Here is a 25,988-nt window from a genome sequence, read left to right on the forward strand (position 1 = left end):
CACCAAGTCTGATTTATACATTTTTATTTTATTTATCATGACTTGGGTTCACATCTAAGAGCTCACTTCCTAAAATTAAAAAAAAGAACTCACCTCCTAACACCAGGTCGCAAGGATTTCGCATGTGGCATCCACAAGCTGTACAGTTTAATGTTCTTCTTAAATCTACGACTCATGACTAGTTAGTTTTGTATCAGGTGTGAGGGAGAGGATGAGGTTCATTTTTACTGTTCTAGTGCTGTTCATTTGCTGGCAAGATTATCCTTTCTACGTCGAATTGTTTGTGCACCAAATAACCAATTTGAACGGGTCTCTTTCTGGAATATCTACTCTGTCCATTAATCTAAGCACCTGTCGTTTTGCTAATACCACGCTGACTTGATTACTGCAGCTTTATGGTAAGTCTTGAAATCAGGCCTTTGAGTCCCCCAACTTTATTTGTCTTTTTCAAAATCGTTTCACCTATTCAAGTTTCCTTACAATGCAAAGCAATCTTAGAATCAGTCTTAGAGGCCTACAAAGACTCTGGCCAAAAATTCGACGGTGATCGTGTTAAATCTATAAATCGCTTGGGGGAAAACGGACATCTTAACAATCGCGAGTCTTCCGACCCATGACCATGGTATATTTTTCCATGAATGGAGGTCTTACTTGAGCTTTTCATCACTGTTTTGTAGTTTTCAGCATCGTATCCTGCATATATTTTATAGATTTATTGGTAACTATTGCATTTTCATGGCAGCTATTTTAAATGGTGTGCTTTTTAAAAATTGGAGTTTCGGGGGCGCCTGGGTGGCTCAGTCGGTTGAGCATCTGACTCTTAAGCGTCCGAGTCTTGATTTCGGCTCAGGTCACGATCTTGAGGTTTGTGAGGTCAAGGCGCGCTTGGGATCCTCTCTCGCCCTCTCTCTCGGCCCCTCCCCTGCTTGCTCTCTATCAAAATAAATAAGTAAACGTTTTGTTTTTGAGTTGGAGGGTTTTTTGATTGTTTGCTTGCTTTGGTAAAGATTCAGGCAGCGTTTGTTGGGGGCTTATACTCAAACACCAGGGAGGCACCAGGAGCAGGTGGTTTGTAAAGGGGCTGGGGCAAGAAAGAAAAAAATTGAAGTATTAATAATTCATTGTTAATATATGGAAATACACTATATTTTTATATATCATACTTGTGTCCTGAAATCTTGTAAATTCGTGGACTACTTCAGGAGCTTTGACTTATATAATGTATTCTAATTCTTTGTTTTTTGAAAACCTTGTAAGACATTACTTTATACACTCAACTTTCTTTTAGATTTCCCCATATTTTTTCCATTTTCGCTTCTTTTCTTTTTCACCTCGTTTTTGGTTTTTTTTTTTCCATCTGAGATCCTTCTCCTTCTGCTTGAAGTCTTTCCTTCATATCTCATCCTTTACACTTTTTCCTAATGGAAAACGTTCTCAATTTCTTAATATAACAATGTATCCATGGAGGGGCACCTGGGTGGCCGACTTCGGCTCAGGTCACAATCCCGCGGTCCGTGAGTTTGAGCCCCGCGTTGGGCTCTGCGCTGACAACTCGGAGCCTGGAGCCCGCTTCGAGTTCTGTGTCTCCCTCTCTCTCTGCACTTCCCCCACTCTCTCTCTCTCTCTCTGTCTCAAAAATAAATAAACATTAAAAAAATTTTTTTTAAATGTATCCATGGGGAGGAAAAAACGAAAGTGTCTTTTTTCACAGAGGACACAATTGTCCATGTAGAAAAACCAAAAGAATGACCCAAAAACCCCTCCTGGGACAGTAAGTAAATGTAGCAAAGTTGTAGGATACAAAGGTAATACGCAAATCCCTCTCCTATATGCCAGCAATGAACACGTAGAATTTGAAATTGATGTAATATTGATAGGACAAGATACGATTCGGTAGGCAGAGAGGGAAAGATTAGGGCCTGAGGTCCCAGGGTGGGAAAAAACACATGCTTTGGAACAATGCTGGAGCCTCTGACCCCAGCAAACCACCTCGGGCATAAGGTACCTCTTTTTTTTTTTTTTTTCTTTTTTTTTCTTTTTTTTTAAACATTTTTTTTATTTTTTTTTAACGTTTATTTTTGAGACAGAGAGAGACAGAGCATGAATAGGGGAGGAGCAGAGAGAGAGGGAGACACAGAATCTGAAACAGGCTCCAGGCTCTGAGCTGTCAGCACAGAGCCTGACGTGGGGCTCGAATTCACGGACCATGAGATCATGACCTGAGCCGAAGTCGGACGCTTAACCAACCAAGCCACCCAGGCGCCCCAATAAGGTACCTCTTAAGAATGTAACAGACCCCACCTACTCAGGGTCCCCTCAGGAATTTGACAAAAGACCTGACTAAAAAGAAGGAGACCAACGTATGACCCACCAGGAACGGTATGCCCATAGACCACCCCTCATACAATGGAAATGAGCCAGTAAGGGTAGAACCTGAGGAGTGAGAGGGAAAGAAAGAAAGGGGTTGCTGACCCTCTGGTCCTTATAAAACAAGGACCCTTGCCTATAGACACGGGCAACCACTTTCAAATGTCCCCTCTCTGTAAAGAGAGCTTTCATATTATTCTTCCTTTCTGATCTTATCCTCTAATAAACTTCTGCCTGCCATTTATTTTGTGCCCACCTCTTCATTCTTCAAAGTGGCAGGACAACGAATCCCAGGTCTGGAGACAACAAATCCTTCAGCAATATCATTTACGTTAGTACCCCCCAAACGTGAATGCTTAGGTGTAAATCAAACAAAATGTGTACAAGATCTATATGAGGAAAACTACAAAAATCTAATGAACGACATTAAAGAAGAGCTAAATCAATGGCGAGATATTCCATATTCATGGATAGGAAGACTCAATAGTGTCCAGATGCCATTACTTCTCAACTTGATCTAGAGATTGAATTCAATCCCAATCAAAATCCCAGCAAGTTATTTTGTGGATATTGAGGAACTAATTCTAAAGTTTATATAGACAGACGCTTACCTGACTTTAAGACTTACCGTAAAACTACACTAATGAGGGCATTGTGGTATGGGCAAAAGATAGACAGATAGACCAACGGAACAGAATAGACAGCCTAGAAATAAACCCACATAAGTCTAGTCAACTGACCTTTGACAGAGGAGCAAAGGCCATACAATGGAGCAAAAATCATCTTTTTCAGCAAATGGCACTTAGAACACCTGGATAGCCACAGGCAAACAAATGAATCTACACGGACTTCACCTCCTTCACAAATATTAACTCAAAATGAATCACAGACCTAAATGTAAAACGCAAAACTATAAAACTCCTAAAATAGACCTGATATTGTGACTTGTGAGAAATGTATGTTTGGTCATTCGGATGACCAGACTGTACTTCTCACGTATGTTTGGTCTTTGTCCGCAGTTCCTGGCTCACAGCTCCTCAGAGTTTCCAGCGAGAAGAACAACGATCAAGGTGTCTTTTGTTCTGTTAAGGAAGCGACTCTCCGAAAGCCCTTAGGTCACGTAAGGATGGGGGCTGGTTGCCTGGAGAACCAATGACCAGAGTGGACAGTTGGAACATTCAGCCTCACCCCACTCCATCCCCACCTCCAGGGAGAGGAGAGGGGAGCAAATCGAATTTAATTGCTGAGATGTTAATTTTTTAGTGAACGGAAAAACAGCTTTATTTTCTCCCTTTCCTCCAGAGCAACTAAAACCAACTAAGAGGGGCTGTGGCCTGAAAGAAAGAGGGAGCTAAGAGTCATAAGCCTTTTCATCCTCTGCATCAGGGGCTGAGACACCCGGGCGGGACTAGGGGCAGAGGCAGAGTTGAGGTGAAGGGCTTGAAGGGTGTGTGTGGGGGATCTCTAAAGGAGCCTTTGACCACAGCAAACCCCCTCAGACGTAAGGTCCCTCTTAAGAATGTCACAGACCCCACCTACTGCCCCTCAGGTTCCCCTCAGGAATTTGACCAAAGACCTAAGTGTGGCCATAGGCCACCCTTCGCACAACGGAAACGAGCCAATCCGGAATGGACAATCCGGCACCTAGAGCTGTCCAGCCAATAAGGGTGGGACCCGAGAAGGAGCTAGAGGGAAGGGGGAGGGCTGACCAGAACCTTCTACCGCAAGGACCCTTGCCTATGATCGAGGGCATTCACTTCCGAATGCCCCCTGTCTGCCAAGACAGCTTTCCTACTCCGCTTCCTTTCTGATCTTCTATTCGAATAGACTTTTCTCCGCTGCTCTCTCCGTGCCCACCTCTTCATTCTTCCAAGCGTCGAGGCAACGAATCCCGGGTATTGTGGTAGAAAATCCTGCAACGTCATCTCCTCTTCCCCATCAGTATCTGTGTCCTCAGCCTCATCCTCCTGCTCGACGTCCTGACAGCTTCTTGTCCTTGCCTTTGCTTCCCGTCCCCCCCCCCCTCCATTCTTCCGGCCACTGCTGCCTGGCTTCCGGTCCCCGGGGGCAGTCTGACACAGAGGCCACCAAGGTCCTTCCAGAACTCCACACTGCTGCTCCAGCCCAATGCGCTGCTCCAGGTGGGACGTGGTCATGGGGTCACCTGGCAGGCCTTCTTCAACAGCGACTCCAGGAAGAGCTCGAGCACCTGGGAGAGGATGACGGGCACAGCCACCTTCCCAATCGCTTCATCAATTTGCATGATCTTCTTGGCCTGCCCCAGGCTCTTCCCGAGTTAAATCCTTTTATAATAAACCAGCGATCTAGGAAGTAAGATGTTTCTTTGAGTTCTGTGAGCCGCGCCAGCAAATTAATTGAATGCAAGGAGGCGGTCACGGGAACCTCCAATCTAACCCATCTAATCCACGAGGCTTGCAAATGGCACCCAAAGTGGGGGGAGGGGGAGGGGGGAAGTCTTGTAAGACCGAGATTTTAACCTGTGGCATCCGAGGCTATCTCTAGGTAAATAGAGTCAGAATTAAGTTGAATTGTTAGGACACCCAACTAGTGTCCAGAGCATTGCTTGGTGGTATAGGGAACCCCCCCCTCCGACCTTTCCCCATTAAAATCGGGTGCTCATACCACTAAAGGATAGCATAGGAAAAAAAAAACCAACCTAGATGATTTTAAGTATGGTGACGACTTCTAAGATGCCCCGCCAAATGGGGGCACCCGGGTGGCTCAGTCAGTTAAGCGTCCGACTTCAGCTCAGGTCCTGATCTCACGGTCCGTGAGTTTGAGCCCCGGGGTCGGGCTCTCTGCTGTCATCACGGAGTCTGCCTCTCTGAAAAGGCTGCCTTCCATATGATTCCAACTACGCGGTGTTCTGGAAAAGGCAAAGCTATGAAGACAGTAAAAAGATCACTAGTTGCCAGACATTGGAGGTTTGGGTGGGCTGCAGCGGGGAGGGAACAGGGTTGAACGGGTGGAGCATAGAAACATTTTAGGGCAGTGAAAACATTCTGTGTGATATCATAACGATGGATACACATCATTACATATTTGTCCAAACCCATAGAATGTACAACACGTAGAGCGAAGTCTAATGTAAACTATGGACTCCGAATGATGACAATGTGTCGTTGTAGATTCGCCGACTGTAATCAGTATGCCGCTTTGATGTGGGATGTTAATAAAATGGGAGGTTATGTATATGCAGGGGCAGGAGACACGCGAGAAATCTTTGCACCTTCTGCCCACGTTTTCTATGAACCTAGCAGTGCTCTAAAGAAGTGAAGTCTTAATTTTAAAAATTTATCCATTTTGCCATCATTCTTCAATGATACTTTAATTCTTATCAGTAGTTACTTTCTTTCAACATGTATAGAGGGCACCTGGGTGGCTCAGTGGGTTAAGTGTCTTGATTTTGCCTCAGGTCATGATGTCAGGGTTCATGGGTTCAAGCCCCACGTCTGGCTCCGGAGCCTTCTTGGGATTCTCTCTCTCCCTCTCTCTCTCTGACCCTCTCCCGCTTGCAGTCTCCTTCTCTCAAAATAAATTTAAATAAGCTTAAGAAAAGAGTTTCTCAATATGTCAAAGAGATTATTCAATATGTTGAAGTCGAGGGGTCAACTCTTAGTCTAAATGCATGCCTCTGCTTTAAATATCTGTCTTTTACCCTGGGCCTATTTTTTTGTTTTGTTTTCCTTTTGTCTTTGCTGTTCTGCATTTTCACTCTGACGAGTGTAGGTGGGAATTTCATTTAACTCCTCCCATTTGAAATTGGGAGACTTCTAGAATTGTGGGTTATGTAGTTCATCAGTTCTAAAAATTAACAGCCGTTATATCTTTATTCCCTCTCTACTGTCTCTTTCTAGTCTCTACTGGCTAATAAAATTATTATTAGACGCTTTCACTCTATCCCCCATGTTTCTTAACCTGTCTTTTGTATTTTCTATCCTTTATTCTGTGACACATTCTGGATCATTTTTTCTGACTTATCTTCAAATTCACCAAGTATCTTTTTACTCATGAGTAGTCTATTAGTTTTGTGCATTAATCCACAATATATCTATATCTACACACACATGCATATATGCCCATCCGTACTCATATTCATATGTACGTCTATTCATTTATGTACATATATTCATTTCTAGAAGTTCTAACTGGTTCTTTTCCAAATATGACATCACTTTATCAGGTTTTCTGCCTGCAAAGGTATCTTCACTTCACCTTTTATTTATTTAAACATTGAAAACATAGTTGTTTTAAGAGCCTTAACTGATTATTCCATATGTGAAGTCTTGGTGGATCTCTCTCATATTCACTCTGCTTGTTCTCACGCACAATGTGAATGTTTTCTGTTGTGTGAATGGTACACTTTGCTGTTAAATATCTTTTTTTTTTTTAATTTTTTAATGTTTATTTCTGAGACAGAGACAGAGCATGAGTCGGGGAGGGGCAGAGAGAGAGAGAGGGAGGGAGACACAGAATCCGAAGCGGGCTCCAGGCTCGGAGCTGTCAGCACAGAGCTCGACGCGGGGCTCGAACTCACAAACCGCGAGATCATGACCTGAGCCGAAGTCGGTCGCTCAACCGACCGGGCCACCCAGGGACCCCGGCTGTTAAAAAGCTTTGAAAATGTATTTACAGGAATAATTTGAGTAATATGAAAGGTGCAAAGACACACAGAAGAACATATGCGTTTGTTTAAACCAAAATATCTGAAGACACTATCTGTTCAAGATCTCTTCAAACTGAATTAATGCTTGAGGGCTCTGTCCTTATATTTTTCCCCCTTGGGCATTGCCTAAGATGTTAATTTCAGCCAAAAGTACATTCAAAGGCCAATTTACTTGTGCTTCACCCTGGCCCTAATAGTATAGCCCTTTGGAATTTCTTCTTATAAGGACAATGTCCTGTTAGACTGTACGCCTTCGGCGGGCCATGCCACCCCGGCGGTTAAAACTAAAGTTCTCATTTTTTCCAGGTTGACAAAGGTCTTCAGGGGCCTCTGAGCTCCCCGTACCAATCTGGGTTCCTGCTTTCCTTTCAAGTTTGCCCTAGAAATTCCTCACTATCTTGTCAGCTTTTCGACGCTTTTTAAAAAACATTTTATTTTTGCATTTGATTCATAACCTGTAGCTGTTTTTCTGCAAGCACATTGGTCCAACTAACGTAGCCTGCCATTACTGGAAGCGGAAATCAATTAATAATGTTTACAAGAAAAGTTCCATTCCAGATTGGAATTGTATAGTTCCTGGCGTGACAGGGCTGTAATAGATATCTTTATTTATTTTCCCTTTATTATTGTCGGGAGGGGTTGCCCATTCTGGTTTCGGCGCACAACTATTTTATTTCAGGGGAAGAAAATGAAATATTCAGGAGGAGTCTGTCTTTTGGCGTCAGGAGCTGACAGATTCTCTTTCCCATCTGTTCGTGGGGGGAGGGTCAAAGCCATTTTCTTCTTCTCTATCGTTTTCTCTTTTCAGACACATTTATACAATTTTGCAATTTCTTTTATGTTACAGAATCTCTGTTACCAATTCTCAAGGCGACCTGTTGTATATTCTTACCTCCTTTGTCGTAAGTTAATTGACCATATATGCATGGGTTTATTTCTGCACTCTCTATTCTGCCTCTTTTCACTCCTTTTTATGAGGATGAGAATCAGGGGTTGTAAGTTTCTTGTTTTCCTCTTCTTTTGGGGGGCGTGGGGCGGGGAGAGAGGGGGCGAGGGGAAACTTTATCTTTCTTCCCGTCTTAACTTGAACTCTTGTCCCATTATCCTCTTTTCTTATAGCTAACATTTTCAGAAGTCGCTTTCTTTATTTTTCTGGGCAACCTGTGAAGTGCTGACACACAAATTTCTCTGTTTCACGGAGACGGGATTGGATTCAGACCGGTTTTCTAAAGACATAAGAGAGGATTAAGAGACGTTTCGACACCTACCGAAGGGTTTTGGGAAGAACGGAGACTCCACCCTGAGTGAACCAAAAGTTGACGCTTGACCAGAAAAACTAAAAGATAAGTAGCAAGCCAAAAAAAAACGATACTGGAGGCTGACGAAAACTAAGAGATGTCAAGCAGAAAAGAATGAGATAAGTTAAAACCAATAATTACTTGAACTTATGAAAAACTTGACGGCCATACTACCACTTTGTGTACAAGGTACATATGTCTGTAGATAACCCGGGAGCTCCGGTTTTCCAGATGAGATAGGGTGGCTTCCTGATTTCTCCTACATTCGGCGATCCTGTGTTCTGGAACACAGTCTCTCATTCTCTTCGTGTGTTTCATCGCAGGGTCCCGGAGAGGGCTGGCGAGAGGTGATGGGAGAAAAGAAACAGTCTGGTCACATAAGACTTGAGAATTCCAGATTAAACAAAATCGGCCAGTTTTCTCTACCGTATGACTCCTGAAGTTTCAGTACGGTAATAGGCATCATGAATCTATAAGAGGGAAGCTAGTATGGAAGCCTATTTATTGGCGCAGGTGTTCTGAGGGACACACTTTGAGAAAGGTGGCTTCTCAGGATAGAGTGAGAAATTTTTAAAAGAGGGAGAGGGGGAGAAAATCTATTTCTTCCTTCCTCCCGGTGGAAGTTGTATTACCAGCGAAGCCCTTAGAGTCTTTATCTCATTTCTTAATACCGTGTGAAATAGTCATTATCCTGAGAAAACAGACACGGAGAAGCCAAATCGCCTGTTGAAGGTCATACATTTGTAAGTGGCAGAACGAAGATTTTGAGTCCGGAAGTTCTTGACTCACACCGCGGACGGTGTATCGTTTTGCATGGAAGAAGAAAAAAAAAATCTCGATGTTTCCATGACTTTTCAAACAATCACCATTCTTGCAAGAAAAGGTGTGCAAACACATAAATCCGCACAGGTCACTGACGCCGTGACGGATGAAACATTCGTTCAGCCAGGGATGGGTTGAATTTTACGAGATGCGTTTGGGTGTTGGTCCTGTAACAGACACTTTGATTAATTGGCCTCGCACACAGGTACAATTTAAAAGACTCTAACCTTCCACCTTGCCCATGAGGAATGAGAAAAATGCGTGGTTCCCTTTATCATCCAGAGGGAGAGGGGGGCCCAGTTTCACCAGCAGCCTCTCCGTCTTTTCTACTAGCTCCTCATACCTTCGCTATCCTTCACATCCCCTTCCTTGGGTTCGAATCCAAGTTTCTGTTTTAGAAGTGATTACCAAGGAAAAAAATTCACGGGTGCAATCCCTAGGTGGTTCATGTGGGACGTGAGATTTGCAGAGAATTTGACATGTACCGAGTCTCATTCCTTTCGAATGATACACTGAACATGCCCAGAGATGTTTCAGATCGTTCCAGGAGCATACACACCAGGATGCGTCAGGGCATGATGCGTACCTGCACGCCCAGGTTAGAATGGTGTGTGCCTTCTCAAGTCTGATTTCTTCCCCAGGAAGACGGTGTTCCTCAGACGTTGTGCATGGAGGAAGGAGGCCAGAAGGCAGATTTTAAATCAAGGACAAAAACAACCACCACCACCACCCTGGGATGCCTGGGTGGCTCATTCGGTTGAGCGCCTGACTTCGACTTCGGCTCAGGTCACCATCTCATGGTTTCATGGGTTCGAGCCCCGCGTCGGGCTCTGTGCTGACAGCTCAGAGCCCGGAGCCTGTTTCGGATTCTGTGTCTCCTTCTGTCTCTGCCCCTCCCCCTCCACCCCTCAAGAATAAATAAATGTAAAAAACCATTTTTTTTAAGAAAAAAGATTTGACTTGACTCTGAAAGAATTGAGTGGCAGTCTACCCTAAGAGGAAAAGGATTCCACGCCGATAAAACACCTTAGCCAATAGAACTCCTTGTAACAAAAGTAGTTCTGTTCAGCCAAAGGCAGCTTGAGAGGGTGAAGAGGAGGGGCCGACAGGAGTGAGGCGTTTCTAGGCTCAAGTCCAGCCAAAGCTGGAGGCGTCTCCCTGTGGTCTTAGCATAGGGCCCCTATGACTCCAACAACTGCTATGTCTCAAGGGAAGCATCACATTTCGCGGGGCCGTTAACAGGCTCAGAGGCCAGGAGGCACAAACAGTAGCCAGGGTCATCTTGTCAAAGTGCAAACTGAGCCTCATCCCCTGCTCAAAATTCGCCGGTGGATTCCCATCTCTTGCCTCTAGGATAAAACCCAAACTTTTCCGTGGCTTGCAAAATCGTGCACGATCTGCCCCTTGCTTACCCCCCAAGGTGTAATCTCCTTCCATTCTCCCTCTTGCCTAAGAACCTTACACCCTAAGGACCTCTGTTTCTTCTTTCTACCTTTTGCAGGTTAGGTTGTCCTGGAAGTAAACCCTGAGGCAGGGTTTAGGAGGCAGGATGGTTAGGAGGGATCGCCGTCTGTGGGAGGTCAGAATGGCCCTTCAGAGTTGTTCCAAGTGGAGACAAGAGAGCCAGACCTTTATACGGCTGCCTCTGTTAGTTACTGGGTATGGGTCATCCTATCAAGGGCATGGCCTTGGGCGAGGTGGCGCTCTGCAGCTGAGGCCACCCTGGAAACCGTTTGTAAGCAACGCTCCCAAAACTAAGTCAACAAGATCTTCCTTAAAGCAGTGGGGGGGGGGGGGGGGGGGAGGGGGTTATGGGTTGAATTGTGTCCACCAAAAAAGATTTGTTGAAGTCCTAGCCCCTGGTGCCTTGGAGTGTGACTTTACTTGCCAATTAGAGCCTTTACAGAGGTAATCAAGTGAAAGTGAGGTCAACGTCCCATCCAGTGTGACTGGTGTCTCCATGAAAAGGGGAAATTTGGACACAGAGACTGACACGCACAGAGGGAAGACGATATAAAGAAATCCGCGAAAGACACGATGTAAAAGTGAAGAATTAGGGTGATGGCATCCTACAAGCCAAGGAACCCCAGACTACCAGGAAACCACCAGAAGCTAGCAGAGAGGCTTGGAACAGATGCTCCTTCACAGCCTCAGAAGGAAGCAACCCCACCAACTCCTTGATCATTCCTAATATTTTAAGCCACCCAGTTTGTGGTTCTTTGTTACCACACCCTAGAAAACAATATAGGGAGCTGTGGGCATCAGCAACAAACACTATCACATCCTATATACCCCCTCCAGCACTACGTGGAAGCGACAGACAAGTAAAACCTTGGTTTGCGAGCGTAATTCGTTCCGGAAACGTGCTTGTAATCCAAAGCCCTTGGTATATCAAAGCGAATTTCAAGAACCATTGGTTCGGTTGTGATCACGAGACGTTCGGCGTCACGTACGACTCATATTGCAAGACACCGCTCGTTTATCAAGTTAAAATTTATGAGAAATGTTTGGGGCGCCTGGGTGGCTCAGTCGGTTGGGCGTCCGACTTCGGCTCAGGTCATGATCTTGCATTTCATGAGTTCAAGCCCCGCGTCGGGTTCTGTGCGGACAGTTCGGAGCCTGGAGCCTGCTTTGGATTCTGTGTCCCCCTCTCTCTCTGCCCCTCCCCCTGCTCATGCTCTGTCTCTCTCTCTCCCTCTCTCTCTCAAAAATAAACATTAAAAGGTTGCGGAACACTCGCAGAACACGTTACTTGCAATCCGAGGTTTTACTGTATTGGTGATTTTTCTTTAACTACTTTCTTCTCTGTCATCTGTCTTGGGCCCTATTAGTCATTTCTTGCTGGTGAAGTGGTGAAGAAGGATCCCCTCTGCCTAGATGTTTGTTAGTCCTCTGAAAACGGCGCTCCAGGCTCCTATTTTAGTGCCTGGCTGTATCTCTAGAGTTTGTCACACAATAGGCGCTCAACGAAACTATGTTTGCGAACAACAAAAAATTAACGAACGAATACTGAATGAACCGCGTGCATGTGGGCATTCAGTTACGCCTGAAAGTCAGCCAAGGGGATGCTCTGTAGAACCAGGCTGGAATCAGACCTGGAAACAAGAAACCCATCACGTTGAGACGCTTAGGACAGAAAGCTGTCTGTGTTCGAGCAGCAGCTCCAGGGAACGAGCTGAGGAATCTGGAAACAAGACCACATAAAAGGCACCAAAAAAAATAAATAAATAAAAGAGAGAGAGAGAGAGAGAGAGAGAAAGTCAGATTAAAGCAATGACTAAGAAGCAGGTGTGAGGAAGAACATGAGAGGATGGAAATAACCCAAATACTGGAGAACAAGCACCAGGAGTCACTCCCAAGCGAGTCACCCCTCAGACCGTGAGGGGGCAAGTCAGACCGTGATCCCTACAGAAGCTCTGCCATTTGTCAGGTGGGAGAGCTAGGTGACAGAAGTCTGTCTCCCCTTAGACAATCCGCATATAAAAATGGCTAACCTAGCGACAGCAGAGTATTTACGAAATGTGACCTGCTTCCCTTCATGTGCCCCTGCAAGGTACAGAGCTGTTGGTCGGGGGTCACCTGTATAGTGGACCAAAAAAAACAAAAAACAAAAAACATGTTAGGGACCTAGTGAAAAAGAAAAACATGTTAGGGACCTAGTGAGAAAATGAAATGATGGATCCCGGGGTTTGTCAAGGCAACGTGATGGCAGCTCCTTCCCAGGGGACAAGATACCCTCTTGGGGACATTCCTGGCAGAGGGAAATAAATTAACCCAACTCACCCAAGTGGCTCTAGCCTAGGCGTCATTCTAAGAGCTCTTGTGGAAGAAATAAAACTTTTGAACATACGGTGATACGTATTTCTTCCTCGTCTCCATTGTGATGCCCCCCCCAAAAACCCATGTGGACTCACATGCCCCGTCCCCTCATGACGAAGGAGGATTTTTGTGTTGTTGTTGTTTTTTTTTAAGTTTATTTACTTATTTTTCAGAGAGAGAGCAGGGAAGGGACAGGGAGAGAGAGTGAGAATCCCAAGCATGGTTTTGCACTGTCCAGCACAGAGCCGGATGTGGGGCTCGAACTCATGAACCGTGAGATGAGGACTTGAACTGAAATCAAGACTCAGATGCTTAACCGACTGAGTCACCCAGGTGCCCCACATATTTGGGTTCGTGACAGCATCTAGCTCACTGCCTCGCATGTAAAAGTTGCTCAGTAAGTGTTGAATTATAAAGTGTTAGTCCTCTTGTATAGGCCCCTGTTTCATAAGCTTCTGTGACCATCGCAGTCATAAAATCAAGGGTATTTTTAAAACAATACCTGTACTTTCACTTCTGGTCAAGTTGCACTAACGGGGACCAGATTTACTTGCCCTCCTGAAACAAATAAAAACTGGAAAACTAGATGAAATAATGGCTCTCAAGATATTAGACAAGAGGAGAAGAACGATTCCTAAAACACGGGAAACACAGTGATTCTGTGATTACCGCAGCTTACTGCTTGGAGAGAGAGAGAGTCCGGGCTGCAGGACAGTCACCCTGAGTTGAGGAAAAAGAAAGTGGTTTCCATGGGGCATCTGCAGTCGGGTAAGCGTCCGGCTCTCCCTTTTGGCTCAGGTCATGATCTCACAGTTTGTGGGCTGGCGCCCCCCCCCCCAGCTCCACACTAACAGCCTAGAGCCTGCTTGGGATTCTCTCTCTCCCTTTCTCTGCCCCTCCTGTTCTCGCACTCTGTCTCAAAATAGATAAATAAACTTTAAAAAAAAATAAAGGAAGAGGGGCGCCTGGGTGGCTCAGTCGGTTGAGGGTCCGACTTCGACTCAGGTCACGAACTCGTGGTTCAGGAGCTCGAGCCCCGCGTCGGGCTCTGTGCAGACAGCTCGGAGCCTAGAACCTGCTTCGGATTCTGTGTCTCCCTCTCTCTCTGCCCTACCACTGTGAAAAATGAATAAACATTAAAAAAAAAAAAAGGAAGAAAAAGGGGTCCAGGGAGGCCTAAGGCTGCTAGATTTCACAGAACAGGGTAACAGACAAGAGAGAACTGGACGCCAAAAGAGCTCCAGAGATTTGCAGAGGGCTCTCCTCAAGGATTTAGGTGAGTACTGATCAGAACACGCACGTGAGGAGACTCCCCAAGGCTGGAGAAAGAACTACTTAAAGGGTTGGAGGAAACAATCTTCCAAACTCACACAGGGCAAAGAACAGTTTTCATTCCCCCCTGGCCAAAATAGAAAACCTCGGACACGGTGTGGTAGGCTAAATAATGGCCCTCCAAAGATGTCCGCGCCGTAGCCCCCAGCACCTGTGAATATGTTGTGTCCCATGAGGAAAGGGACATTGCAGATGTGATTACATTCAGGGTCCTGAGATGGGGAGATTACCTGGATTATCTAGTGGGCTCGATGGAAGACTACTGTCATTTTGAAATTGACATATAATTGACACATACCATTACGCATGTTTAAAGTGTGCAGTGCGTTTATTTGATACATTTATATATTGCAACACGACCTCACCACCATAGCATTAGCTGACACCTCTGTGATGTCACACGGTTATCATTCATTTTTTTGTGGTAAAAAGATTTAAGATCTGGTCTCTTAGGAATCTGACGTACGTAATACAGTATTGTTGACTATAACCGCTACGCTGTGCGTTAGATCTCCAGAACTTATCTTCTAAATGCAACTTGGTATCCTTTGGCCAGTGTCTCCCCAACTCCCCCACCCCTGAGTTATGAGTTCAGCTCTTTAAGAGTCTACATATATTTTCGATTCTACATACAAGCAATATCATACATTATCTGTCTTTGCCTGACTTATCTCACTCAGCATAATGCCCTCAAGGTTTTTAATATAAAACTTTTTTTTTAACTGAAGGACCAAAAACAAACAACCAATAGTAAAATGCAAAAAGAGGCATGAATAGATTATGTGTATATATCCCTCGAATATAACAAATCTTCTAACACACTCATAATTAGAGATATGCAGATTAAAACAGCACTGAGATACCATTTCTCATCTATCAGACAGGCAAAGCTTAAAAAGCATGGCAACACATTTTGTTCGTGAGGCTTTGGGAAAGCGGGCACTCTCCTACATTGCTGGTGGGAATGCAAATTAGTGTAATCCTTCTGGAAGGACATTTGACAATACGTAAGGAAACTATTCTCAAGTTTACCTTTTGACTCAGCAATTCCAATCCCGGGAATCTACCCTGAAGCTACACCTCCACCAACACAAAAATACGTATGCCCAAGGTTATTCCCAAGGTTATTCAATTGTTGACCGTGGCAAAATACTGAAAACCATCTAAACGCCCAAGCAGAGGAGAGTGGTTAAATCAACTATGGTACATCCACATAGTGGAGTGCTATTGTGGCTGCCTAAACCCACTTTAGAAAGAAATGATGATCTCTGTGAGCTGACTTAGAGTGAAAACATCAAAGTGCAAAAAGTATGCCATGCTACGCTTCTTGTACGCCAGCGGATATAAGAAAATGCATGCATATCTGCTCCTTTGTCCAAGATAAATATAAAAAAGATAAGCTAGAAACTAAAGATTTTTGTCTCCTACGGAATGGTCAGTGAAAGAGGAGAAAGAAAGGAAGAATGGGTTCATAGGGATAAGGAGGGAAGTATGCTTCTCTGATTATACTTTTTGTGTGTAGCTTTGTCTCTCGGAAACATAATGCTCGAGGTGACTGCGGAGATCTAGGGCATTAAAAGTGCTGTAAACAGTTACTCAGCGCAGCGAGCAGCCTGAGTCCATCCAGAATGTCTGTACCCAATATTGACATGCTGTTATGGATAAATGCGCACTGGAAAATAAACCAAAGAACCACAGTATATCTTAAACTTTTGTAAACGGTGTTTTGTGGAGAGCTTCAGTTTTCCCAAATGGCTTATATAGTTCACTAATTTGACTACATCGGTGTTAATCCTGAGTTGGCAGAGATAGCCTCGCCAGCTACCATCATGTTTTGGTACCAAGGGATCTACCTTTCAATAACGTTATTGAAATGCAACAACAAAGAAAAAGTAAGAAAAGTTTAGCGTAGCCTCCCCAATAAGTAACTGAAGTAAACCAAAATGTGAGGGCAGCCCCAAATGGGGTACAAACAATAATAAATAAACCTAAGTGTACAAGCCAGTGAATAACACAACCACAAAGAAGGAGATGGGGAAGAAGAGTCCTAATCTAAGCATCCTTGGAAAAGAGTACTTTGGCTATTGTAAGGCCAAAGACAAAAAGAACTGCACACCAATCCTGTACTCCAGTTAGCACATCTGGTTCTCACAGGCATGTGGGTTAGCAATTCTGGAATTGTTTTATGAAATCTAGAGTTGCATAAATAAGTAAATATATTGTATTTTATTTTTATTTAAAAAAAACCCTCTACTGCACTTTCTTTGCACCTTTCTTTTAAAGTTTGCTTATTTATTTTGAGAGAGAGAGTGAGCACGAGCGGGGTAGGAGCAGAGAGAGAAACAGAGAGAGAGAGAGAGAGAGAGAGAGAATCCCAAGCAGACTCCCCACTGTCAGTGCAGAGCCCAAGGGGGGCTCAAACTTATGAACCGTGAAATCATGACCTAAGCAGAAACCAACAGTCAGATGCTTAATTGGCTGAACCACCCAGGAGCCTAATAAATGCCTTATGTTTCAGATAATAAGAGCCAAGTTTCTCAGTCTCAGGGTTCTAAATAAGCACAGTGTTTCCTTTTGGGATTGATCGACATCTTGAGAGATATTTATGGACTATGCTAATATCCTGTTTCTCTCAAACTCCCTAATTTTATCCTATTGGTGGATCTTTCCCACGACCATGATTAGTGTAGTGTTTGCCCCATGGTGCGTCTGGTTTTCTCTCGTCCTTTCTACATTTTTAAACTAGAATTCTTCTATAAGGGAAAGCTATCTATCCTTGCTTATTTATGTATTTAATTATTTATTTTTATCAACATAGACTCATGGATATTTATTTGTGGATGGTAATTTGTGGAAGGTAAAGAACCTTGTGGAGTTCTATTGGGATTGGAAGTATCAGAATGAACTTACGATTTTTAATATAAATAGACGATTAGATAGATGATAGATAGATAAATAGATAGATGATAGATAGATAGATGATATATAGATAGATGATAGATGATAGATATAGATATATGAGGATAGATGATAGATAGATAGATATAGATAGATGATAGACAGATCGATAGATATAGATGATAGATCGATAGATGATAGATAGATAGATAGATAGATAGATAGATATAGATGATTGATAGATGATAGATAGATATAGATGATCGATAGATGATAGATAGATAGATAGATAGATAGATGATAGATAGATAGATGATAGATGATAGATAGATAAATAGATAGATAAATAGATATAGATAGATGATATATAGATAGATGATAGATAGATGATAGATATAGGTATATGAAGATAGATAATAGATGGATATAGATAGATAATAGATAGATAGATAGATAGATAGATAGATAGATAGATATAGATGATCGATAGATGATAGATAGATAGATAGATAAATAGATGATAGAGAGATAGATGATAGATAGATAGATGATAGATAAATAAATAGATAGATAGATAGATATAGATGATAGATAGATGATAGATATAGATATATGAAGATAGATGATAGATGGATATAGATAGATAATAGATAGATAGATAGATAGATAGATATAGATGATAGATAGATAGATAGATACGTATACACAAGTTAACGTACACACATATATTTCCTAGTTCTGTCTGCTGAGAGTTCCTAGAAACAGTGATATCCGAGTAGCAACGAACACAGTTAGTGTCCAGATCTTGGATTCTCCAAAGAAAGGAACCAGGGCTCCTTGGGGAAGTGGCTGATTCCAGGGCAGGGGCAAGAAAACTCCAAGATGAGCCTGGAACATTTTGTTGTGCCGGAAAATAAGGGAGTGCCCAGGAAAGTATGGGGGTATGTTAGAAGGACACAAGAGCCAAGCTGCAGAAGGACCCGATGGCCAACGATGGAACCATTTGAGAAGTAAAATGAATAACGATAGTATTGGATTATAACCCCCAGAAGAAAACAAATACCCATGAGTCTATGCTGATAAAAATAAATAATTAAATACATAAATAAGCAAGGATAGATAGCTTTTCCTTATAGAAGAATTCCAGTTTAAAAAGGTAGAAAGGACGAGAGAAAACCAGACCCACCATGGGGCAAACACTACACTAATCATGGTCGTGGGGAAGATCCACCAATAGGATAAAATTAGGGAGTTTGAGACGAAACAGGATATTAGCATAGTCCATAAATACCTCTCAAGATATCGATCAATTCCCAAAGGAAATACAGTAACTTCACAGTAGAGAAAGGTGACAGACCTAACCAAGTAGTCAAGGTCCACATCACCGGTAATAAAACGTATTGGCATCATGTGCCCCCTGATACGATGCACTGAGAAGGACACAACGTAACCGCTAGACTATCCTTGTCAAAAATGCATAACCTCAAACTACTAAGAAAACAACCCGAATTAAGGATTCTGCAAAATAATGGAGCAGTACACTTTAAAAAAGTTTCACGGTCACAAAAGTCAAGGCAAGATTAAGGAACTGTCATAGATTTGAGGAGACAGAGACACAACAACATGCAATGTGGCACCTGGAGCGGAAAAGGTACACTTGAGGGAAAACCGGTAAGAATCCCGTGAGCTCTGCCGCTTAGTTAGTCATATTGTGCCAGTGTTGATTTCATGGTCTGGATAACTGTACCGTGCTTATATAAGATACTGACATGAGAGGAGTTTGGATGAAACACACACCTGAGTTTTTATACTATTTTTGCAACTATCCTGTGAGTCCAAGGTTATTTCCAAACGCAAAGCTAAAAATAATGCCCTGTGTGTTAGAAGGCGCAGGGAGCGAGACGGTGAGAAATGTCACGCAGGTCACCGGAGCCGTAGGGCAGTAATCAAATATGACATGAGCCCCACCAAAACTGTAACAGTGAATGCCTACCTTCTGGAAATAGGAGAAAGGCCAAGGTAGGGGCATCACGCCTCCTCAAGTTACAGAAATACCACTGTGTTTCTGATACCTGATCCACAGAAAGACAAACCTCCACGAGATTAGTCTCGTCGAACGTAACAAGCCTACACAGGTTTAGTGAATGCAGACACGGGCAGACGCTACCTCCAGACCAGAACCAGGTGACGACTCAGAAAGACAGGTGGAAACTCACCTTTACTGAGAGAGAAATGACTATTCTCCCAGAACCGAAAGGTCCCCAGAATTTGTCTCTGATGTAGGAGGTTGCCCACCCACGGAGGGTGGGACTGACCGACAAAAGAAGAGTCTGATGGTTGAGTTCTTCTGCTCTCTATTCACTGTGTTGGTTTCATTTCCCAACCACTTCCTTTTGTTGATCTTGAAGCAAGGCCCTCATGCTCAGAAGCCACTTCAAAAGACGGGTTATTCACACATCGTTTTCTGCCTTTTTTTTCTTTTTTTTCTGCCTTTTACTTTTTTTCTTCTGAAGGACTTTCCTCTTATTAACTTACGGCTTCACTTGGCCATCCCCCTCAGTCCCGACAGAGACTGTATGCTTTGCCCCTAACGCAATACCCCGCCAGTATTTTGAGCCTCCGGGTACTTTTCACCCAGAGCTTCCATTTTAATAGTGGAGTCCGGTAATGTCACTGTTGCTGATCAGGTGCCTCCGTGTCAAACAGAGGAGTATAAAGAAGCTTAAATCAGGCCGAGTGACAAGTCAAGAGTATTGGAGAAATGATCATTATTACTCTAGCCAGGAAGTAAGGCAAGCAGCCAAACGGTCCTGAGGGTCTGCTCCTTGGCAAACACGGGAGGAGAACCACCGACCCTTTCCGATGGGGGTCCAGCCACACCACAGCACCTTAGCAAAAAATTCTGACTTGTTCTAGGCTCACAGGTTCTAGTTTCCCTGAGTGCCCAGGTGAGGGAGACTAAAGGTCTCCTCTGCTCTTAAAGCTGCCGTTCTCCTTTGAGGATAGACTCTGCGATGAGGATCGGTGTGTGGGAGTTCTCCGAGGGAGTGCTCTTGGGATTACCTCCTGTGGGAAGGAGCAGAAGGGAAAGTTACAGGACCGGGAAGAGAGAGAGGTCACGCTGTGATTTGATCCCAGACCTCAGCCAATCCTGTAGGAAGTTCTTTTTTTTTTTTTTTAATTTTTTTTTCAACGTTTATTTATTTTTTTTGGGACAGAGAGAGACACACAGCATGAACGGGGGAGGCGCAGAGAGAGAGGGAGACACAGAATCGGAAACAGGCTCCAGGCTCTGAGCCATCAGCCCAGAGCCCGACGCGGGGCTCGAACTCACGGACCGCGAGATCGTGACCTGGCTGAAGTCGGACGCTTAACCGACTGCGCCACCCAGGCGCCCCTGATCCTGTAGGAAGTTCTGAAGACAGGATGCTCCCTCAGCTGTCCCCGGTTGGGGTAAGGAGGGCTGGACCTAAAGGCAGCAATCTGTCATTGCGTGTGGGTCACGCTGGGAAGCGGTATGACCTTGAGCAAAGCAACTGTCTTCAATGGAGGCAATCCCTATAGGGGCAAACAGGTGAGGGCTGTCTACTGATATCGGTCTTTGGAGCAGGGGAAGAGACTTTTATTCCTGAAGGAGTACGGGGGCAGCCCATCACAGCACTATCACCGTGGGATAAGACGGAAAGACATTTGCCGCTTTTAAGCTTCAAGGCAGATGTGAGCATGATAAAGACCCTTATGGTTTGGGCTTTAAAGCGTCAGTGTTAGGCTTTGGTAAGCAGATCAGGTCAGATCAGCTGCCCCAAAAGCCATCCTACAGATTCAGGGCCAAGGATGAACTGCGGAAAGGCCATGGGGTCGGTCGGGTGTCATGCCAAGTCCACAGCTTTCATTTGGTTCTGGATTACAGCATTGCCAAGTTCGGACCAGGGATCTAGGTTTCCAGCATCCACGTGCTTGGGTTTTTAGGAGGTCCTGGTCTTCACGACGTCCACTGGGGCAAAGGTTCCAGAAGTATCACCCACACCTTCAGCTCAGAACCTGCTGCGGGCAAGGTTCCAGGTGAAACAAATATGGTTATGAAGGAGACAGCCTCCTGGAGGCAGGTTTCCGGGGCTTCTGCAATCCCACAGCAAGAGTTGGTGACCAGGCAGTAGGGTCCCCTCCCTGGGGAAAGAAAAAAAATAACCTCAAGGTAATTGAGTGCGAACGTGATAACATCCCTCATGACCCTGTAACATGAGACAAGTTAATCAGACTGCATATTTGTGTGTTACCATATATGGGAGACAAAGAAGTAAGAAATATGTTAAAACAAACAAACAAACAAACAATGTTCGGGGCTCAGTTCTTTGGGCACGAACCCAACTGAGTGGTGTGAACACGAATGAGGTTGCTTCCTGGAAAGAAAAGCCTCGAGGTCACCACTCTTTGTGCGAGAATCCTGCTACAACCACAGCCATCGTGACGCATGGTTAAAAATGCCCACTTGGGGCGCCTGGGTGGCTCAGTTGGTTAAGCTTCTGACCCTTGATTTCGGCCCAGGTCACGATCTCATGGCTCGTGAGATCGAGCTCCGTGTCAGGCTCTGTGATGACAGCAGCAGAGCCTGCTTGGGATTCTCTCTCCCTCCCTCTCTCTCTCTCTCTGCCCCTCCCCGACTCTCTCTCTAAATAAATCAATAAACATTTTAAAAAACGCCCACTCGTGAGAAAGTGAAGCTTGTCGCTGGGGAGACACCACCCGCTACAGTGCAGGGTGCCAGACGTACAAGGCCGGGGGGGAAACGGAAATCATGAGGTTCCAAATATACTGTCTGGAAAAAAAGAGCAATTCAAATGAGGTCTGGAGTCTGTGACTGGCATCATTTCAAACGCCCACACTTTGCAAGAAGGCATCGATGTCCCGAGTGGCAATCTCCGAGTGCAACTGGGGCTTTCCCCCTAAAGTTACAATAAACACCTAGTGTCAATGTTCACCTCTGAAGGGGGCATTTCCCCAGGGGAGTTTAGACCCACGGGTCACAGGCGTTGGACAACTGGTGTGAACGGCCCGGTGTTTTAGAGAAGCTGAAACCCAGATGAACGCCTTTGCCACCTTCTTCCTCCAGATACCGCTGAGTCTCCATTAGGTCTAGATGGCACCAGCATGAGATTATGGGATTCCATTTTGTTTGGGAAAACTGCTCAAGCATTGTGAATTGCTAAATGTTATTGATGTTACTCAATGTTGCCAAAATCCTGTGATTCCTGCTGACGACTTAGACGCTTTTCTTTCTCTCTTTCTTTCTTTCTTTCTTTCTTTCGAGACAGTGGGCACAAGTCAGTGAGGGGCAAAGAAAGAGAAAGAGAAGCAGGGAACGAGCTCACCCAAAGCAGGACTCATGCTCACCCAAAGTGGGGCTCGTGACACGAATTTCTCCCTGGGTAATTCATAGTAGGAGGAAATTTATATTCAAATATGGAATAGCCCTATACATTTTTTTTCACATTTTGTTTTTTGGTATCTTTATGACGTCATTTAACCTCATTGCAGATACTCTAATAGGCTCGGTACGACAACCTAGCTGGACCTAATTTGGGATGGGAAGTAAAACAGGGAGTGTCTAATGTCTATTTCTAACCCATTTCAGAACCTTCAACAAAATGTGCCTTGCCCATCAGTGGTCAAGAGATACCTCCGCAAAAGCAGAAGTTGGTATTGTGGGAGGAGTTTGGCGAACACAGGGGGAGAACCACCGACCTTTCCCGATGGGGGTCCAGCCACACCACGGCACCTTAGCAAAAAATTCTGACTTGTTCTAGGCCCACGGTTCTAGTTTCTCTGAGTGCCCAGATGAGAGACTAGAGGTCTTCTCTGCTCTTAAAGCTGCCGTTCTCCTTTGAGGATAGACATCTAAGAGGGAATAACCGAGATATATGTCCATCTTTGACCATCACACCAAACCCGGTATGCATACTACCATGGGCCGTCTTTGTAGCTTGGAAGTTACTGGATCATCAGAATTGCGGGGTCCCCCTGTTAGTCTCTCTGGGCAGAAACTGGCCTCCTCAAGGTGGATCCCTAGGGCCTGGCACAGAGCCAAGAACAGAAGAGCGGATATGTATGAGCGGGTGAACGAACGTCTGCCTGGAGAGAACATCGGACCAACCCGTGCAAGCCCCCAAGGCAATGCTTGAAAGTCCAGGAACTGAAAGGAGCAACTCAAGGCGAGGCGATGGGGAGAATCAAGGGAACAGGAGGCAAGTATTGACCTTCCCTCCCCTTAGTCACTTCTCACCAGATGCTCACCTCCCTTCAGCCAATTAAAAGACGGGAGCACATTACAGGCCCTGCTTGATTGCTGAGTTATTTGAGGCCTTGTGAGATTTGTCCGTAGCATCCGATTAGTGCTGGCTAGCTCTGAATTCTTTTTATAGTAAGCTTCTTTTGCAGGAGTTGGCATTGAAATTGCTAGCATGCAGGCCCGGAGCGCTAAGCCGGAGACGACAAGCAGGAAGTGGTAAATGAATAACTACCTTATTAGATCATATTCTCATTTTACTCAAATCCATCACTGGGGAAGTATAAAGAAACCTCAAGTACTTCAGGATTTACTTTATTATCTTTTTTTTTCTGGATAAACTATGACTTAGGGAAGTTTTTAAGGTGGTCCAGGGAATCAAGTAACATACAGTATTGTTTTAAATGGCACAAATGGATCAGTGTTCTCTTGATGATAAACAAAGCCCCCCCCTTTTTTTTAAGAAAAAACATTTAGGGCAAAAAGACGTTAGGGGTCCTTTCAAACTCTCAAATGTTTGACAAGGGTTTTAAATACCAGTGGATCAGTGAGGGACCCCCCCCCCACCACCACCACAACATACTTCTCCACGTTAATTGTCACACTAGGCCGAACGAACTAATCCTGAATGCTCGATAATATTATTAGCAGAGGCAGATCTTTTCAAAAGCTTCGACTTTACCGCTAGTAATTACGCTCGATTACAGGTGTAAAAAGCTTTCCACAGCGGGCCTTACAAAATCCACTGTGAACGTTAACCACATTTCATCTCATGTGGCGTGTCAGGCATGTGCATCGATAGGGTAGAATTCAGCATAAAGCACTAATCAGGTGATTATACAGTCTGAGGCAGAAACCAAATAGGTGGGCACTTTCTAACTGACAGCACTTAGAAACGCCGCGAGGGGCGTCCGCGTGGCTCAGGTCATGATCTCATGGCTTGTGAGTTCAAGCTCCGAGTAGGGCTCTGTGCTGACAGCTCGGAGCCTGGAGCCTGTATCCGATTCTGTGTCTCCCTCTCTCTCTGCCCCTACCCCCCTCCACCCCCCCCCCCCCGCTCATGCTCTCTCTCTCTCAAAAATAAACAAACATTAAAAAAAATTAGAAAGAAAGAAATGCCGTCTGAGATTACCCCCAAAGATTTCAACTTCTAGTAAAATTATTTATGGTTAAGTGCTATAAAGCAATTCAAAGAATGTATAAACAATAACCAACTCCGACTTTTCATGACTGCTATAATTTGGTTTTTGAGTTCCTGTTTTGAGTTAACTTCGAAAAGTGCAGGTCTAGGGGCGCCTGGGCGGCTCAGTCAGTTAAGCGCCCAACTCTTGGTTTTGGCTCAGGTCAGGATCATGAGTTCGAGCCCCGAGGTAGGGCTTGGAATTCTCTCGCGCCCCTCCACCCCCCTCTGCTCGCTCTCTCCGTCTCTCTCTATCAAAGTAAGTAAATCAACTTAAAAAAATAAAAGTACAGGTCTATTTCAGAAATGGACTTTGGGGAGTGCACAAAAATTGCAATCTCTAGGAAAAAGCCTAGTAGGTCAAATGATCTACCAATGAACGGATGTAGCTCAAATTTAGCCAGCTATAATTCAAGAAACTCTATTGTTCACAATGACTCCCAGAATAGCTTAATTCAACAGTGTTCCAGGTGAACCCTATGACCACACCCTTGTCGAGTCGGCAGTTACCTGCATTCCTGCACCTGGGGGGTGGAAGGAAATTATGTAAAAAGTCAATAATGAAAGATGTAAAAGCATTTTCAGAACTTGACTTTCCCCATTCCTTACCCTAGCGCTCAGAGCCATGGGAGGGAGGGGAGCTAGAGAAAAAGAATGCATACATTTCAAAGGAAACCATAAAAGTGTATCCACATTTAGATAACCCCAGAAGGTATAAATTTTACCAAGGTCATGGAACCACCCACTTCCATTCAGGAGGTAGTCACACCTACTTTGTGTCCAAAATAAACCTATACAATTGGAGGCATTGTAAAGGAGAAGGAGTCAAAAGTTAGTACATACTTGCAATTGGGCCAAGGGTTAAAAAAGAATACTGCTGGGAGACTAGGGGAACGACACAGAATGTTCAAAGGAAAAATTTGCAAATATGCTCTCGGGGAAAATACTAATACAAATGAATACGAATCAGAAAATGTATTCTTCAACAAATCGCTGGGAGGGAAACAAATCTCACAAAGTTCATCTTTATTCAGAATATATTTCTCTTTTTTTTCCTTCCCTGGCCAGCCGGAAGCATAGGCCTCTTGGCAACATTATTGCCCTGTGATATCTCAGCAGAAGTACAGCTAAGGACGGATTCATGTGTACCTTTGGCAATAAGGATTTTTTAATAACAGCTGAAATATGCTTGCTTGCTTGTAATACAAAACTTAGCCAGGTTTATCATTACACCTGATGTTGTCTATAAAACTGTTTGTACTATTTAAAAATCTCTGTCCAATTTATAAAATTAACCATAGC

At 44.3% G+C, this 25,988-nt stretch overlaps 1 protein-coding gene across 1 annotated transcript; it reads right to left on the reverse strand.

The window, feature by feature from the left end:
• Window positions 1-3,718: 3,718 nt before the first annotated feature.
• Window positions 3,719-19,252, reverse strand: LOC115506760 (dr1-associated corepressor-like). The gene is given in 5 exon segments (XM_030304795.1): window positions 3,719-3,775; window positions 3,974-4,052; window positions 4,225-4,525; window positions 4,528-4,654; window positions 19,217-19,252. Coding segments are annotated over 5 exon segments (600 nt in total).
• Between the last annotated feature and the right edge of the window lie 6,736 nt (window positions 19,253-25,988).

This window comes from Lynx canadensis, chromosome X (genome assembly GCF_007474595.2).
Source record: "Lynx canadensis isolate LIC74 chromosome X, mLynCan4.pri.v2, whole genome shotgun sequence".
NCBI classification, from domain to species: domain Eukaryota; kingdom Metazoa; phylum Chordata; class Mammalia; order Carnivora; family Felidae; genus Lynx; species Lynx canadensis.